The sequence below is a fragment of the Archocentrus centrarchus genome, chromosome 12 (assembly GCF_007364275.1).
Source record: "Archocentrus centrarchus isolate MPI-CPG fArcCen1 chromosome 12, fArcCen1, whole genome shotgun sequence".
Classification (NCBI taxonomy): Eukaryota; Metazoa; Chordata; class Actinopteri; order Cichliformes; family Cichlidae; genus Archocentrus; species Archocentrus centrarchus.
The window spans coordinates 7096567-7114406 of NC_044357.1; the positions used below are offsets into that span (position 1 = coordinate 7096567).

At 40.8% G+C, this 17840-nt stretch overlaps 2 protein-coding genes across 2 annotated transcripts in view; one reads left to right on the forward strand and one right to left on the reverse strand.

Annotated features, from left to right (window-relative positions):
- The first annotated feature begins 30 nt into the window (after positions 1–30).
- nup188 (nucleoporin 188) lies at positions 31–17129 on the forward strand. Its single transcript, XM_030743072.1, has 43 exons — positions 31–56; positions 2827–2881; positions 3065–3138; positions 3219–3303; positions 3383–3463; positions 3635–3679; positions 3781–3873; positions 3991–4110; positions 4228–4439; positions 5265–5379; positions 5578–5778; positions 6357–6437; positions 6525–6617; positions 6725–6844; positions 6933–7059; positions 7168–7326; positions 7825–7951; positions 8047–8134; positions 8246–8322; positions 8411–8525; positions 8608–8728; positions 8811–8877; positions 9070–9195; positions 10143–10383; positions 10475–10681; positions 10765–10934; positions 11057–11126; positions 11212–11279; positions 11382–11577; positions 12126–12203; positions 12316–12401; positions 12493–12638; positions 12744–12922; positions 13117–13317; positions 13430–13522; positions 13629–13781; positions 14663–14800; positions 14902–14976; positions 15156–15371; positions 15479–15610; positions 15699–15772; positions 15884–16013; positions 16364–17129. The coding sequence occupies exons 1-43, from the start codon at positions 31–33 to the stop codon at positions 16541–16543; spliced, it is 5241 nt and encodes a 1746-aa protein (XP_030598932.1). The 3' UTR covers positions 16544–17129.
- Positions 17130–17171: 42 nt separating this feature from the next.
- The window catches only part of cdk5rap2 (CDK5 regulatory subunit associated protein 2), a 32818-nt gene continuing 32149 nt past the window's right edge, over positions 17172–17840 (reverse strand). Inside the window, exon 51 of the mRNA XM_030743070.1 lies at positions 17172–17660. Coding sequence (XP_030598930.1) covers positions 17515–17660 — 146 coding nt within the window. The 3' untranslated portion in view covers positions 17172–17514. The remainder of the gene's footprint in view (positions 17661–17840) is intronic.

Here is a 17840-nt window from a genome sequence, read left to right on the forward strand (position 1 = left end):
GCACCAGCCAATCACGTGGCAGAAGCGAAGATGGCGGAATCGGAGATGAGCGTCAGGTAAGCGCATAGCAACTAACTTTAGCTAAAGTCTGCGTTGTTTTAATTGTTTTTGCAGCATTTTGCAGTGGGTATCGTTTCTACGCAGCGCGTCTGTTTATTAAATCAGAGCAGCAGGGATTTGTATGTTTGACAGCTTCTGTTTTGTGCTGTTAGCCTCCCGCTTACTTAGCTTAGCAAGTGCTAGCCGCTTAACATTTGAATGGCTTTTCAGTAGCGCGGTGTGCCAGCCTCATGTCAACAACAGCACGCCACCACTGTAAACTGTTATAACTGTAATGTAAAAACTGTGGTGATTTCTTTAAAGACACTTCGTTTACAGTAAGACAAAGTGTTTCTCCGTTAGTTTCAGTAACCGCTGGGATTGGTCACTGTTTGCATAGTTGGTGATATTGGAGAAGCTAGCGCTACTGTTTTGGTATGGACGGGAAAATAAATATCCGAATTAGGCTGAAAACATTTTTTCATTCTGTCAAGTCTTTCGTATTGAACGGTTGTTTTTAAAAAAACCTCCATATAATGGCACATATGGACATCAATTTAAAGTATATGGACGTGTAATTTTAAGTTTCACCTTAAAACTGTTAAAATTTCATCAAGTTTTCTTGATCAGAAAGTAGTTTAATAACCTAAGGAAAATGTCCGTTGTCAAACCAACATTCCGTGGCGGCCAATGCAATCAACAAATGAGAAAAAAAAAAGTCAGTTAGTTTAGCTAAAATTAAACTATTCTGTTTGTTATAAAGCTGTTTTCTCAGCTCTTACATTTTCTGTTTGCCATACTTCTGCCACTACTTGCTGAAAATTTCATTCAAATATTGATTTAAAGTCAGAGAAAAAAATTCAAACTTTTCTGTGAGTAAGAGATCACAGTTTTCATTGATTATAATGGTAAAACACTGCACGCTAATGGAGTAGTTAATCGGGTGTAACTTCATTATTATTATTTAAGATAAGATAAAACTTTAATGATTCCACGACGGGAAAATTTGCGCATTACAGCAGCTCAGTACAGAGAAAAAATGAAAAGGATGAGTAAGAACAAATAACTAAACTAAAACTAAAATAGAATAGAATAAAATAAAATAAAACAGCAAAAAAACTGTACACATATACATAAGCGCTATATACATAAAATATATATATCAATGTCAATACACACATTTACATATACACACACATCAAAACACTATATACAGATATCAAAATATTATATGCATTTGTAGCCGGTAAGGTACACAGCATACACGGTATGCATTATATGGGTGAGTGTAATAAATAAAATGTATCTGGACTGTATGGATAAAGTGATGGCAGAGGAGGTAAAGTGTCCAAGTGACTCAAGACATTATGATGTGTTGTACAGTCTAACTGCTGTTGGGATGAATGACCTGCGAAAGCGCTCCTTCCTGCAGCGAGGATGTTTCAGTCTCTGACTGAAGGAGCTGCTCAGTTCACCCACGGTCTCATGCAGAGGGTGATGGGGGTTGTTCATGATGGATGTCAGCTTTGCCAACATCCTCCTCTCACCCACCATCATCACAAACTCTAGAGAACATCCCAACACAGAGCTAGACCTCCGCACCAGTTTGTCGATCCTGCTCCTGTCCCTTTCGGTGCACCCCCCTCCCCAGCAGGCCACTGCGTAGAAAAGGGCAGATGCTACCACTGTGTCATAAAAGGTCTTTAACAGAGTCCTGCAGACACCAAAGGACCTCAGTCTCCTCAGCAGGTGTAGTCGACTCTGGCCCTTCTTATACAGGACGTCTGTGTTTGTAGTCCAGTCCAGCTTGTTATTGAGATAAACACCCAGGTACTTGTAAGAGACCACTGTCTCAATGTCTTTTTATTTGTGCAATTAGTGTGGTTTTGCTATCAAAATGTAATTTTTTCCATGCTCTTTCTATCTGCATGGTTTTCATATGTAACTGGAAATAATGAAAATTTTTGTAACATACCTACCTCTAATCGGGTCACAAAGTATATGGACGCTGACACAATTTTCTTATTTTTGCCTCTGTACAAAGCAGATTTAAAATAAATGACTAAGATGTTATTAAGCTGTACACTTTCAGCTTTAGTTCTACACGGGGTTCTACAGTTAAGTATTACATTAACTGTGTAGGAATTAGAGAGATTGTTTTATATAGTTAATTATATAGGTAATTTACAAACTAACATAATTGGAAATATATCTTGAAAAGAATGACTGGACTTCTTTAAGTTTCTTGAACATGTTTCAGTTCTCATCCAAAAGGCTTCTTCAGAATAAGGATAATGGTTATTTTGAATGCTTGCATATAAATTCTTATCACTGTGTGACTTTGAATCTGGAACGTATCTTATGGACATCATCAAATACCAAGTTTCCTCCTTTTTTTCCTCAAAAGGTTTAACAAGTGAGTCATGAATGAAAATGGGGGAATAGTGTTTGGTTTTGGGAAGTAGGTCTGTGTTGTGGTTGATGGCATTACTGCAAATTTGTTTTGCTTTGTTCAATTTCTTTCAAATATGCAAACAGTATACAGAAAGTAATTTCAGAAATATAGAACAAAAAATTACTATACTATGCAAAAATAAAGAAAAGGAGACTCCAATATGGTTTCACATTTGCTGCTTTGATTTGCATATCTGAAAAGGAGTGGAAAGAAGTGCACAATCCCATTATTTAGTTAATAGGCCCAGTTATAATGGGTAAGCAAACTAGAAAAGCTGTAACATATTAAAGCCAATTATTGCTTTGCTAAAAATATACCCATTTCCCTTTTAGGAGCTGTAGAGAATTATGGACCATACTGCTGGGAAGGTCTGCGCTGCGAGAGCCGGTATGTGCTGTTGTCACTTATTGCAGATGTGTGCTGGATTGTTTACCACAGCAGTAAAAAGAAAAAAAAAAAAGCATAAAAATACCCAGTTGTAATATTTTGGAAACAACAATTACAGTGATTTTTTTTTTTTTTTTTTTTTTTTTTTTTCCCCTCTCTGTTATTAATGTTTGATGGGCACAGGCTCAGATAGAGGCAGAGCTCGACAGACACTGGGACAGACTCCATCAAGGACTTAGTTACTACAAGCCACCCAGGTATAATTACAGTTATTGTCACATCAAATACATTTAAATTCATAACCAAAAAGGGTAACTGTAATCATCACCTGTTACAGCTCATCCTCTGCTGAAAAAGTGAAGGAGAACAAAGATGTTGCACAGCCCCTGAAGGACTTTGGTCTTAGGATCAGTAAACTGTTGGTAAGACTTAAAAATGTCAAGCAAGAATGATTTGCTGCCTTTATTCTGTGGTGGATTTCATGATGATTTCATGTTGCAGAGTCTCGATGAACAGCAGAGTGTGCAGCTTTTACAGTGCTACCTACAAGAGGACTACAGAGGAACACGCGATTCGTTAAAGGTGTCTATTCTCACAGATGGTTTTTGTTGTTGCTGTTGTGAAATCTGTCTGAACTCATAGTTTTAAGGGAATCTGTGATTTTTACCATTGCATCAGAGGAACAAACATTCAAAGATTGTAAAAAAAAATGTTATTAAGGCCATTTACATGTTAAATTAATCATTGTTGTAGGTTGTTCTCAAGGATGACCGGCAAAGCCAGGCACTGCTGCTTAAGGTCAGTACAGAGATGATCTGCTTTTTCTTGACTCAGCACAACAGTTACACCTCCTATTTTTAGTTCAGTAAGTATGACAGCCTTTGTATTTGTTTTTGCAGATGGCTGACTATTACTATGAGGAGCGCATGTGTCTGCTTAGATGCGTCCTCCTCCTGCTCACATATTTTCAGGATGAACGACATCCATACAGGGTGAGATGCACCAGTCTTGGTATTAGTCACGAAATTGTGGAACATGGCCATTGTTATTAGTTTGGGGATTTTGTTGCTTGTGTAATATAACCTCAGTTATGAATATTATTTGTTTAGGCTGAGTATAGTAACTGTGTCAATAAGCTGGAGAAGGACCTGGTGAACAACTACCAGTTGCAGTTTGAGAGTCTCTTCAAGGCAGAGGCACCAACATGGGAAACTCATGGAAACCTCATGGTGATGATGACACAAGTTTGGTTTGTTAGGTTAAAATGCTCTAAATTGTGATGCAGCTATGGGAAAAAAAAATTGCATTATAAAGGATGCAAAATAATGTCGATATTTTTTTTTCAGACGGAGAGGCAGGTGTCACGATGGTTCCTGCAGTGTCTGAGAGAACAGTCTCTGCTGCTGGAGATCATCTTTCTGTATTACGCTTACTTTGAGATGAACCCATCTGATCTTCTGAGCTACACCAAGATGTTCAAAGAACAAGGCTTTGGTTTACGGCAGACTAACAGACACCTCGTAGATAAGAGCATGGATGCACTGGTCGATCGGATCGGGTAAGAGACATTGAGTTTGTGTGAGTCATTTCTTCCCCACATATTTTTAACTAAGCTCCTTTTTCACTTACATGAAAGGATTATAGTGACATTATGAAGACAATAGTTCAATAGTATCATATTACACGATTCCTGCTTTGGGTCAGTATGATAAAAATTTAATGAGATTAATGTATTTCTGTACACAAAGTCATCATCATTTGATTATGTGTCCTTACAGAAGAGTTATTTCATAGCATAATATTGTGCTACCCATAAGTATAGTGTATACAGACATAAGCAGCTTAATCTTTGGATTCAGGTCTTTCATTCTGTGGCTGTATAAAATCGAGCCTCACAGTCTGCATTTACAAACATTTGTGAAAGAATCGATCGTTCTACAAAGCTCAGTGACTCTGAGCATGCTACTGTAATAGGATCCCACTGTTGTAGCGTGTCAGTTTGTAAAAATTCTTCCCTTATTTATTCCACAGTCAGCTGTAAGTGGTGTTATTGTATTACACAGCAACTTAGTCACAAAATGGCGGACCACATAAAGTTACAGAGCAGGGGTTGCAGGTTGCTGGTCGCTAAGTGCTGAGGCGTACGGCGTGTAAAAGTTCAAAAAGCACAAAAACTGTGCACCAGGAGCTTAAATTTGTGACATGGATGATGCTGAATTTTACTTTTACTACAAATCTCATATCTATGTTCTGTTGTGTGGTCTCTAGCTGGTGGATGCGTACACAGATGCATATTCAATAGGTATTTATTACTGATGTGTCAGAAGAGTTGCTTCATATTTAATTTCTTCTGTAGCTTTTAATGCCCTGTATGTCTCTGCAGATACCTGAGCGCACTCATCCTGGTTGAAGGAATGGACATAGACTTCCTGCACAAGTGTGCCCTGGAGGATTGTACAGATCAGCACCAGTTCTCCAGCGCTCCTGATGTCATTAAGGTTCAGTTTGAGTCTCTGAATGCATCAGCCAGTAAACAATGATAATATTGGTTCATACAGTTGATGCAATCTGATAAACTGAAACAGTTAAATAACTTAGGCTAGAATTACTTAGACTGCTATTAAATCACACAGAGCATACAATGAGAATTTTTTTAAATCTTCATAATCTTTCATAATATTTGCTGGCTCTTCTAGGAAATGGATCAGCTGCTGCTGACATTTGGTGACATCCCTCATCACGCACCAGTTCTGTTAGCCTGGGTCCTGCTAAGACACACACTGAGACCAGATGATACCAGCCCTGTGATCAGGAGGATAGGCAACACCGCCCTCCAGCAGGGTGTTTTCAAGTACCTTTCAACCATGCTGAAAGGTCTTGGAGTCTCAGGGAATAATGTAAGATATCTCAGATTGATCGCAACCTTTAGTAGTTAATAAGAAGCAAAGTTGCAAAATATCATGTTGTTTAAGAAGAACTGTCGCTGTCATCCCCTATGCTGCCTCTGTTACCTGAAATAGTTTAAATTATATCATACTGATGCACACCTTTTGGACAGAACATCAGCTTAAGGGAATAAAATGTTCTCTCACATAGTCTGAAGCCATGCTTTAAACAAAGGCCATCCAGCATGAGCACAAGTAGTTAAATAGGCTCAGGGTGCCTCTGGATTTCTCCTGCAGCTAATTATATCATATAAGAGCTCAAATCTAAACCAGTCTATAATCAGATGTTTGCAGTGAAAACCTCCGGCCACAATGGAAATGCATTATACTGATCACTGTGCATCAGTACCTGTGTTAAACCTCAGGTTTCATAACGACTTCCTTCAAAATCTGGGAAATAATGCCCATTTTCCACCAATTCTGGGTATAAATACCTACCAGCATTTGCTCAAAAGCTGGTGATTCTTATCGTACTGCATTAAATTCCATCTGTTTTTTTTTTTGTTTTGTTTTTAACTTTATGTCTCCAGTGTACAGCAAGCACAGCAAAGATGTGCGTCTATGGCCTCCTCTCATTTGTGATCACTTCTTTTGAAGAAGAAAGTTTACAGGTAAGCACCTCACTTGTACATGTCTACATCATCACAGTCCTATTTGTAAAGTGTCTGTAATTTGCTTTCTTACAATATATGTTACAGACTGACGGTGTGGCGACTCAGAGCTCCCACCTTATTGATGCTGCCTGTGAGGTCCTTTCTGCTCCCAGTCTGGCTGAAGTCTTCTGGGAATTGGTGGGAACAAAAAACCCAGAAGAGAAGCTTTATGAAATATAAAACTAGATTAAACAGAAAAATATAATTGTTGCTAATGTATCTTGTTTATCAAACGTTTAATTCAGAAACCTAACATGGGTTTGGGAATGATCTTGGACAGCGCAGTTGGGATGTTCCCTCATAAGATTGGACCTCTGCTGCAGCTTCTAACTGCGCTGCTTTCAAACAAGTCGACGGTTAAAAAGGTAAAGGGCACACCTGCACAGACATATTCACATGCAACTTATCCTTCTGTAAATTATTCAATGATACACTTTTACTTCCTTGTGAAAGGTGTACAACTTCTTGGATAAAATGTCCTTCTACACACAAGTTTACAAGCATAAGCCCAACGATGTCCTCTCCAATGATGATGAGACTCTGTGGAGGAGACAAACTCCAAAACTCCTCTACCCTCTCGGTTAGTTTTTTTAATTATTATTATTACGGAGAGATCTGAACACAGATTACAGTTTTCCCCATGTTTTTCTTGTGTGATTAAATCCTGATGTCTTTTCTCAACCATTAGGCACAGGCCAGACTAACCTGTGGATGCCACAGGGAGTGCTGGGGCAGGTGATGATTGCAGGTGATCAGGGCTACGTGGTACGCTGGGAGCATTCCTACAGCTCCTGGACTCTCTTCACATGTGAGGTGGAGATGCTGCTCCACGTTGTTTCAACTGCAGGTACACAACAGGTCGTTTGTTTATAATCACAGCAAAATCTGAGAGAAGACTGTTTTTCTCTATTTTGGGTTATAAGGTTTTCCTTAAAGAGCTGGGCAATATAGTTAAGTATTGAGTATTGGTTTGGGATGGATTTTTCACTGTGGATTTGGTGACTCGTGAGTATTTTTGACAGCAGGATTCTGCCAGTGTGGGATACATCTTAAAATAAAATAGTCTATACTTAGCCCTGTGGTTGGACAGTGATCTCAAAGCTAGCTCAACAACTTAAAGTTCAGGTATTACAGAAAAAAAATACATCCTAACAGTCACACACAAAGATTTCTACCCTGTTACACAAATGATTGGAGTAGTGTCACAAAACAGCTTTCTCAGCCAAAAGACCATAAATAATTATTTAATAAAGAAGCACATATTTGGAAGCATTTTCTGTCAGCTGATTTGTGATCACTGAGTGATAACTTGTTTGTGTTTATGCGCCTTTTTTAATTTTGACAGATGTCATAGCCCACTGTGCACGTGTGAAGCCCATCCTGGATCTGGTCCATAAGATCATCAGCACAGATTGGACTGTGTCCGACTGCCTGCTGCCTCTCACTTCACGCATTTACATGTTGCTGCAGAGGTAAAGTTAACTTTAGATTGACTGTGTCAAACTTTATGTGCACTTACAGAAATAATCTTGATTTGGATCAGGTTTTAATCTGTCTTATCTGTCAGGTTAACATCCGTCATCAACCCCCCAGTGGATGTGATTGCTTCCTGTGTAAACTGCCTCTCCGTGCTGGCTGCAAGGATGCCAGGGAAGGTGGGTGTGCTCAGTGCTCCCGGCGTGAAAATGAAGTGAAACGAGGGATTTAAAGTCGGTGTTTTTGAGCTTTCCTCACCCAGTTCATATCTTCTTTTTTTAAATCTTAAGGTGTGGTCCAGTCTGCACCACACTGGCTTCCTCCCCTTTGCTTCGAACCCTTTGACCAGCATGGCTCAGTGCATAAGGTAAAGAGGCCAAACAGAGTGCCACATGTTATTTAACATGCCTGCAAATATCAGCGTTTTATTAGACTTTGTATTTTCTTTTTTTTAGTGCTGAGGGGATGAAGGCAGGTAACTATGGTAACCTGCTGGTTCAGATTGAGCAGCCCAGGGGAGAGTATGCTGTGACTATTGCCTTCCTTCGTCTCCTTACAACTCTGGTCAAGGTAACAACAGTTTTTAGAAGTTATGTGATCTTTAAAAATGTCGTCCTGCTGCTATAATTTGTGTCGTGTATTTTTATTTTAGGGTCAGCTTGGCAGCACTCAGAACAAAGGTCTGATCCCTTGTGTGCTGCTGGTTTTGAAGGAGATGCTGCCCACGTACCATAAGTGGCGTTACAACACCTATGGAGTCAGAGAGAGGATAGGTGAGGGCACTTTTTTCCCTTCCTTTTTTTTGTCTTGAGACAAATTAAATTTATACAAACTGGCTTCTTTGTGCTGCTGCAGGTTGTCTTATTTTGGAGCTGATCCATGCCATTCTCAATCTGAGCCCAGAGGGAGAGGACCAGGGCAGGTAAGGAACAGTCTGTGTCTGAACTCTGACCTTATAGTTTAGATTGACAGCCCCCCTTCCCCGCTATTTGTTTGGTATTTTATTGACCAAAAAAATCATAAATTGACAATTAATTCATAAGGGTTGCAACTAACAGGCAATTTGCATTTTACTTTTATAGTTGTTTATTTACTCCTCTCTCTCTTAATGCAGCACTCCCAGCCTGCAGTCTCTGTGTATCTACAGCCTGGCAAATACAGAAGCTGGACAAGCAGTTGTCAATATAATGGGAGTTGGAGTGGACACCATAGATGTGGTCTTGGCTGCACAACCCAGCAGGTAAACAATCACATGTATTCATTCTAAACTTAGCACAAAAAGTAATTACATTTGTGTTTTGTTGATTATTTCTTTGTAACAGTGCTTTTTGGCAATAAATCTTATACTGTTAGAAAGTCTGTTTATTTCCCCTTAAATGGTGCCGCATTTTTGGGGGAAATGCTTTTGTGGGTTGAGCAGCAGAGTTGAGTATGGCGGGTGTGCCCATGAAAAACTTGCCAGATCTTCTCAGTCAGTGCCGATCAGCTCATTCTGCTATTGATTCTTGTTTGGTGTCATTTATTGGATTAGATTGTTAAAGTCTGAAGAAACAAGCTGTATTGGCAATGTAACAAGTAGCATGTGGAAGAACCACACACAGCCACACATCCCATTCTTCACCCAGCATTTGTTGCAAATCAGCCAGTGTGTTTGTGTTGGTCACTCTGACATGGACAACATGCCCAAGCTAATCCCAGAAGTGTTGAGTCAGGTTGAGGTCAAGATTGCAGGCACGCCATTCTGTCCTCTCCACTCCCAAATTCTGGAGGTAGTCTCTGGTTAAACCCGCTCTGTGGGGTCGAGCGATCTTATCTTGGAGGGTAGAGTTTGGTCCCAGACTGGAGATACGGGATTGTGACTTGGTGCAGGATCTCATCTCGATGTCTCTCTGCAATGAGATTGCCTCCAATGACGACATACTCAACTCTGCTGTTCAACCCACAAATGCATTTTCTTTACACGTGTGGCACCATTTAAGGGGAAATAAACAGGCTTTCCAACGGTGTAACATTTATTGCCAAGAAGCATTTTTACATTTTTACAAAGAAATAATCAACCATACACAAATTTCCTTACTTTTTGTGCTAAGTTTAGTTTTCCTAAGCACTCAGTCTTCCATTATTTCCATTTATTTATTTATTTGACATACATTAGTTGTGTTATATTTTCTTCTTGATGCTGTTCAGCTGTGGCTCTGAGGGTCCTGGTCAGATTCTGATCCAGACTGTCAAACTGGCCTTTTCTGTCACAAACAACGTCATCCGTCTGAAGCCACCATCGGACACCGTGTCCCCGCTGGAGCAGGCGCTGACACAACATGGTGGTCATGGCAATAATCTAATAGTTGTCCTAGCTAAGTATATCTACCACAAACACGATCCAGCGCTTCCTCGTCTCGCAATCCAGCTGCTCAAAAGGCTCGCCACAGTAAGAATTCCATTATACGCAGTATCTGAATATGCAGGTGGTGGGTTTGTTACATAACTGAACACTGGTCTTGAACCCGTGGTGTCCGTAGGTGGCTCCCATGTCGGTCTACGCTTGCCTTGGCAGCGACGCAGCAGCCATCCGTGATGCGTTCCTCACTCGGCTGCAGAGCAAAACAGAAGACATGAGGATCAAGGTCATGATACTCGAGTTCCTCACCGTGGCTGTGGAAACCCAGCCTGGCCTCATTGAGCTTTTCCTCAACCTGGAGGTCAAAGATGGAAGTGAGGGGTCAAAGGTATGAAATGCAGGAAGTGCCTTTGGTTTTACTTTAGTCACTGCTGCATCTACATTAAAAATATGTATTTTTAAAACTTGTAGGAGTTTCTGCTGGGTGAGTGGAGCTGTCTTCATGTCGTGTTGGACCTGATTGACTCCAAACAGCAGGGGAAATATTGGTGCCCCCCACTGCTCCACCGAGCAGCCCTGGCCTTCCTGCTGGCCCTCTGGCAGGATCGTAGGGATAGTGCCATCTCTGTGTTGCGTACCAAGTAAGCACATATTCTCAGACAGTTTTACTTTGATCTGGAAAAACATGTGAAGGTGAATGTTTTTAAAACCCAGGATTAATGATGATGTCTGGGGCTTGTCTTCTTTTTTTTTTAAATCAAAGAGAGCGGTTTTGGGAGAATTTGACAACACCTCTTTTTGGAACCCTCACTCCACCTTCAGACACCACAGAGGTATTTGCTGCTTTGTTATACTGATTGCAAAAATGATTAAAGGTCAGTAGATGCTTGAAATTAAAGAATTGTAACTTGTCCTCAGCCTTGCGTTCTGGAGACCTGTGCGTTTGTCATGAAAATCATTGGGCTGGAGATCTACTATGTTGTCAGGTGATTTCACATTAAATAAGTGTTTGAATATATTTCCCTTTATTTACAAGGATATCTCAGATTTTACACAATTAATCTTGATGAATGTTTGTGTTATTGCAGCGGTTCTTTGGAACAGTCCTTAAAGGACGGGCTTCAGAAGTTCTCCAATGCACGGCGCTATGAGTACTGGTCGCAGTACGTCAAGTCACTGGTGTGCCATGTGGCGGAGATGGAGGAAGAAGGCATCTGCTACTTCACAGAGGCCCAGATGTTGATCTCTGCCTGGCGGATGCTGCTGATTCTTTCCACTAGTCATGTATGTTTAAGTAAACAATCATGGCTCTGAAGTTTTGTGTCGGTGTTGGCCTTCGTTAAAGGTGCTTATTCACTTTCTTCCTGGGAGTTAGATGAGTCAAAGCCACCTATATGATTACAGTAATTTGCAGGCAGGATCTGGTTAGCTTGACTTTAAAACTTAGCATATAGTTGTTAATTGTTTATGAAACTTTGTTTGTTTCAATCCTTGTAAAAAGTGAAGTGTAACAATGACAAGTTTAGTTTTTTGATGGGATTGTGCTTCATAGTCCGAAGCAGATTTCCAGGACAAATTATGTTGATTTCCGACAGGACCAGGATAGGTGTTAAATTCATTGGAAGACAAATCTTGTCACTCTTTCCCCTGCATGCAGTCCTGACACTAAGCTAACAGGCTTTGTGAAGTTGAGTGGTACTTTTCTTCTCATCTAACTCTCCAGAGGAAAAAAAGAATATGTGCACTTCCCAGGATTTCAGACTTCAGCTAGCTTATAAAATTCAGTCTTGTTTTCTGGTGAAATGATGTTTGGGTGTATGTTATGTTTTCAGTCTGATGTGATGCAGTTAGCAGAGGATTCAACTAAGCTGATGCTTTTCATGGATGTCCTAGATGGGACTAAAGCTGCTGTAAGTTACCATATCATAGCCTCTGATTTATAGCTTCTCATTTCTCTTTTCTGCTTCTTTTTATTTCTTTTATTATCACAGATTTACATTTTACTCCTCCTTGCTCTTTCAGTTGACAACACCTACGTCTGTTCCTTGTCTTCGTCTTGGATCAATGATGGCTACTCTACTTCTCATCCTCCTTAAACAGTGGAGAAGGTGTGTGCTCATGCCTTTGACAAATAGATGATCAACACTGCACACTAGATGTCTTCTAAACCCTTTATCTTCTATAAACGTTTGTCTCCAGTGTGGTAGCATCAGCTCCGGACATCCTGTCTCCCCTCTCCCTCATCCTGGAGAGTGTCTTGCAGGCTGACCAGCAGATGATGGAGAGGACCAAAGCCAAAATCTTCTCCGCACTCATTTCTGTGCTGCAGATTCAGGGACTTGATGGTAAGAAATGAGGGTGTGTTTTTTATTTTTTTGTTTGCTCTTTTTGCCTGCGTTTGAGAAAATGTTGCAGAAGTAGTTCACTTGATATGTGTTTTTGCCATCTAGGTGGAGACATTTCCCAGCTGCCCCAGTTGTTGCTTTCTGTATGTGAGACGGTGAAAGACGAGGCCCTGGTTCTCATTGACAACATGCGGCACACGAGCCAGTTGGGAGACACGGTGGAGGATGAGGACAGCATGGAGACAGACTCTCCTCGTGGCCCGCAGAAGGACCAGAGAGACGGGGTGAGCGAGGCGAGGTTGTAGTTGAGGATGTTTTGTGCTCTTGTGTTTTGGTTCCAACTATCTCTTTCCGGACATGTTTGAGATTCAAGTCATTTGACACCAGTAGTGCCAACAACCACAGTATAACTTCAAAATTCATTTCACTTTAGACTATTTTTTTTTTTCCTCACTTTTTTTCCCCCCTTTCAAATCAGGTGTGTGTTCTGGCGCTTCACTTGGCGAAGGAGCTGTGTCGCACTGATGAGGATGGTGAGCACTGGGTCTCGGTGATGAGGAAGGTTCCGCTCCTCCCCTCTGTGCTCAGTGCCGTTGAACTGAGCCTTCGCATGAAACGCAACCTGTACTTTACTGAGGCTGCACTTCACCTGCTGCTCACGCTGGCCCGTACTCCTCAGGTAAACACCAGCACACCCTTTACACTTTAATCCTTTAAGCCTATTTTATGCTTTTAAATCGGAGAAGAATTTAAGTTAGCAAATGTTGAGGATGTCTTCTTGTTTCATTAAGGGGGCTGCAGCTGTTGCTGGAGCAGGAGTCACTCAGACTATCTGCCTCCCTCTTTTGAGTGTATATGAGGTCTCATCAAATGGCACGTCACAGGTAAAAGAAATGATTGTTTTTTTTTTTCCACCTTGCACGTAAGAGCAGGGATTAATGATGCAGGACGTGCTGCATTAATATGTCATGTTAACATGTCCCTAAGCAGAGTTTCTCCCGGAAGTCCCAGGACTTGACCTGCTGGCCTGGGGTGTACCGTCTCTGCATGTCTTTAATGGAGAGTCTGCTTAAGACTCTGCGCTACAACTTCATCAACGAAGCCCTGGACTTTGTTGGAGTACATCAAGAACGTATACTACAGGTGTGACTTGCCACCCCTCTTAAATATGTGTTTGTTTGTTTTTTAAATCATCAGATGATCTTGACAGCTATTAGGTTAATTCATTCGTTTATAAAACTGTAGAAAAGCATGCAACAAAATTTTCTAAGTCCAAAGTTGTCATGTTCAAACTGTCCTGCAGTAAAGTATTTAATTTAAAATGACTTATTCCCAAATATATGAGACAAAAGTATCACTAAGAAAATAATTATTCATATTTGAGGAAATGTAACTCGGGACTTTTTAAAATTACTCTGTTAAAAATGGTTGCCAAGTAATGCTTTCTAGATCAAAGAAGCCTTTAAACTGTGTCTGCTTGAGCCTGACACACTCACAGCCACTTTATTAGGTACACCCGTTCAACTGCTCGTTAACACCATTATGTAATCGACCAATCACATGGCAACAACTCAGTACATTTAGACATGTAAACATGGCCAAGATGACCTGCTGAAGTTCAGAGTATCAGAATAGGGAAGCTGCACAATTGTGTGATGCTGTCATGTCAATATGGACCAAAATCTCTGAGGGATGTTTGCAGCACCTTGTTATATCTATGCCACAAAGAATTAAGGCAGTCCTGAAGGCAAAAGGGGCTCCTACCCGGTACTAGAAAGGAACCTTATGTAGCTAATGAAGTGGGTGTGAGTGTAAATAACCAGGGTTTAAAATGGCCCAAGTTCCTACAACTCAATAAAGGTTTTAGTGTAGCTTAAATACAGCTGTGCATTTATTAAGTATACTGACCTTCAGGGGAGGGGAAAAGGAGAAACAAATGGTATGTTGTCCATCTAATGCTTGCAGTGTTCCTTTTCTGGATGTGCTAAAACAGAATTACAGTCTTCACTTTCTCTCCTGCTCAGTGTCTGAATGCAGTGCGAACCGTGCAGAGCCTGGCCTGTCTGGATGAGGCCGATCACACAGTTGGTTTTCTGCTGCAGCTCTCGAGCTTCTGTAAGGAGTTGCAGTTTCACCTCCCCAAACTGCTCAGAGATGTTCAGGCAAGTTGAAAGGAAATCCCCACGTCTACAAGGAGACCACAGCTCCAGCTGTAGGTCAGCGTTTGGTAATTTAGTGTTTTTGTTGGCATCTTTCTCTGCAGGTAAACCTGTGTTATCTGTGCCAGACCTGCACCCATCTGCTCCACAGTAAAAAGATGCTTCATCACTACCTCCAGGTCAGAAACTAGTTTGTTTGTTTTTTTCCTAATTTTAATATAAATTGATATTGAGAAACATGACAGCAGTTAACCAAGAGCTTTGATTGTTATCTAGTGAACCAGTTTTAGGTGTTTATATGTTCAGATAAATGGCTGATTAAAGTTTCTTCTTCATTTTTTTTTTTTTTCGTTTTTAGGCTAAAAATGGCGAAGCTTTGCCCCCTGGTCCCCTACCCAGGACACAGCAGCCGCCTCAAACATTGACTAAAGAGGCAGCAGGTGGAGGGGAGAGGGAGGAGGCTGAGCAGAAGGCCCTGCTGGCTGTGCAGTGCAGTCTTCTGAAGATCCTCAGCAAAACCCTGGCAACTCTGCAGCACTTCACCCCAGACTGCTGCCAAATACTCCTGGACCAGGTCAGGCAGCTCGGATCATTCTCCTGACTCCACACTGACATTTCTGCAGATCTGTAAACACAGGAACATAAAGATAATCAAATGCTGTTTCTCCGTGTTTATGTCAGTGTATGGACTTGGCTGAGTACAGGACGCTGTTTGTGCTCAGCTTCACAACTCCGGCTTTTGACCCCGATGTGGCTCCTTCATTTGGGACGCTGCTGGCCACCATCAATGTCTGCCTGAGCATGCTGAGCGAGGTAGATGTTCACTGTTAATTAGTCTAATCAAAAAATCATTTCAGCTACAGTTTTTATTGCATGCATATTTTCTGTTGTTTGTTTATAGATGGAGAAGAAGAAGGAGCCGGTTTCCCTGAGCATAGCTTCACTAGCTTCATCAGAGGAGATCCAAGCACTGAAGTGAGTAGTATTTTACTAGGACGTGCATTACTAGATATTAAACAGCTGTTTAAGGAAAGGACTGTAAAATGCAAATATTACAAATGATTAAGTGGTTATTTTTCCCTTCAGGTCTCTCCTGATGTTCACCATGGAGAACTGTTTCTACGTGCTGATCTCTCAGGCTGTTCGGTGTCTCAAAGATCCCTCCATCCTCCCTCGAGACAAACAGAGGCTCAAGCAAGAGCTCAGCTCAGAACTGGTGAGACGCCCAAAGCTGTTAAAGTGTGTTTTTAAAGGCTGACTCTTGTTTTTAAAATTTCTTGCCATGAGAACAGAATGAACAAAGATGTGATGATTCCAAGCCTGAGTTTAGTTCAAGACAAATATACTAATTATATCAGTTCGTTATTGTTATAGGACGCCAGGAAATATGGAAAATATTTATATTCAGCACTTAGCTAGAATAATTGTGAACTGGCATTAAACTGCATTTTGTACAGTATTAAGAGGCTGACTTCCTCTTTTCATCAGATATAGCAGCTTTATATATTATAAAGGATGCTTTCTGCATATTATAGGATGTATCATTTGATTGTGTTTCACTTCCAGAGCACTCTCCTCTCAAGCTTATCCCGCCACTTCCGGAGGGGCTCTCCATCATCTCCTGCCAGCGGCATCCTCCCCTCCACCCAGTCCAAACCACCTACGCCTGGCTCCAAGGCGAGCCACGAGGGTCAGGAGCCGTTCATCCAGCTCGTTCAAGCTTTTGTCAGACTCGTGCAGAGATAGGTGTGGATTTTGTTACGAGACGCAAATCTAAAACACAGGCAGTTTTTTTTTTTCTTTCTAGTGGCACAAATATGGGTCCTACTGTGAGGATGTTGTCTAATAATTGGAGCCAAACTTCTTTTGGGACTGTAAAAATACAGAATTCTGAACAAACTGTTACATGACTGCAACCAAAGTGTTGATGTTAAAAGGTCAACACAAGAAGCTGCCTGATATCTTCATCATTATGAAGAAGTTAGTCTGTTGAGATGTTGGTGCTATCAGTAAACAATAAACATCAGTCAGTGACTGTGGTCCAGTTTTGTGACCTAGTTTTATAGGTTACTTTGACAACCCAGAAGGACCAGACACGTTTCAAGTGCTACTTACAAAAATCAGACTTTTATCAGATGATCGTTTTAGTCTGTGTGTAATAGAAGACCCCTGACCTGTAAAGATGTTCAGAACTTTTCTAATTCTCATTTTCATGTCTTTCACATCTTGAACTTATTTGTGCTCCTCCGTGTTTGAAGTGGCCGCTGTGATTTCTACTTAAAAAAAAAAAAAAACCATATATAATACTAATAAAGGAACTTTTGTAACACAATTCTTTTTTTTTTTTTTTACTTTAGATTTTACTGCATTTGCACATAATTCCTCCAACACAGTCGATCTAAATCATCCCGTACATAAACTGACAGGTGAAAACAAAAAGTTAAAAACAGGAAGTCAGTAATAAAATACAGTCATGTTGTCATATGGATCATATAAAATGAATAGAAGAAAACATCTGAATTGCAGCGATTACTATTTACAAAGGCATACTCTTGCTTTTAAAGAACATTTACAACTTCAGTACCTTATCACTGTAAAGGCAGAACATGTGCAATAAAGGTAGGAAAAAGCTTGGATTTCTAAGGTTAAGGTGACAGTTTTACAGGAAGGCAGGATGAAGACTGGGGAGCTGCAGCGTCGGCGCTTATCCGGCACATTTAGTAGCTGCATTGCAAAGAGTTGTCGCTGTTAGGATCCTCCGAGGATTCCGAGCGCCTCTCTGCAGTCCGTCTAGAAACGGGGACGTTCGTCTGCTCGGGCTGAGGGTGTGTAGCGTCTACTGCTGGCCATTGACTGGTACTTCCTGAAAAGAAAAGCAGAGGGCACGGTGTGAAACAACCTGCAAACACTAAACAGGCTGCGATGGTCACTTTACAGCTTTGGCCACAGACATGCAGGATAAAGAAAATGCTTAAGGTATAAAAAAAAAAATAATAATTTTTAAGTACATTTTCCAAGCTTAGCTTCAGACACATGCATCTGA

Coding starts and splice junctions, on each gene's coding strand:
- nup188 (XM_030743072.1), top strand. CDS start 31: ATGGCGGAATCGGAGATGAGCGTCAG. Junction 8,135..8,245: donor CTGCAAGGATGCCAGGGAAG/GTGGGTGTGCTC, acceptor TTAAATCTTAAG/GTGTGGTCCAGTCTGCACCA. Junction 11,127..11,211: donor CACCTTCAGACACCACAGAG/GTATTTGCTGCT, acceptor ACTTGTCCTCAG/CCTTGCGTTCTGGAGACCTG.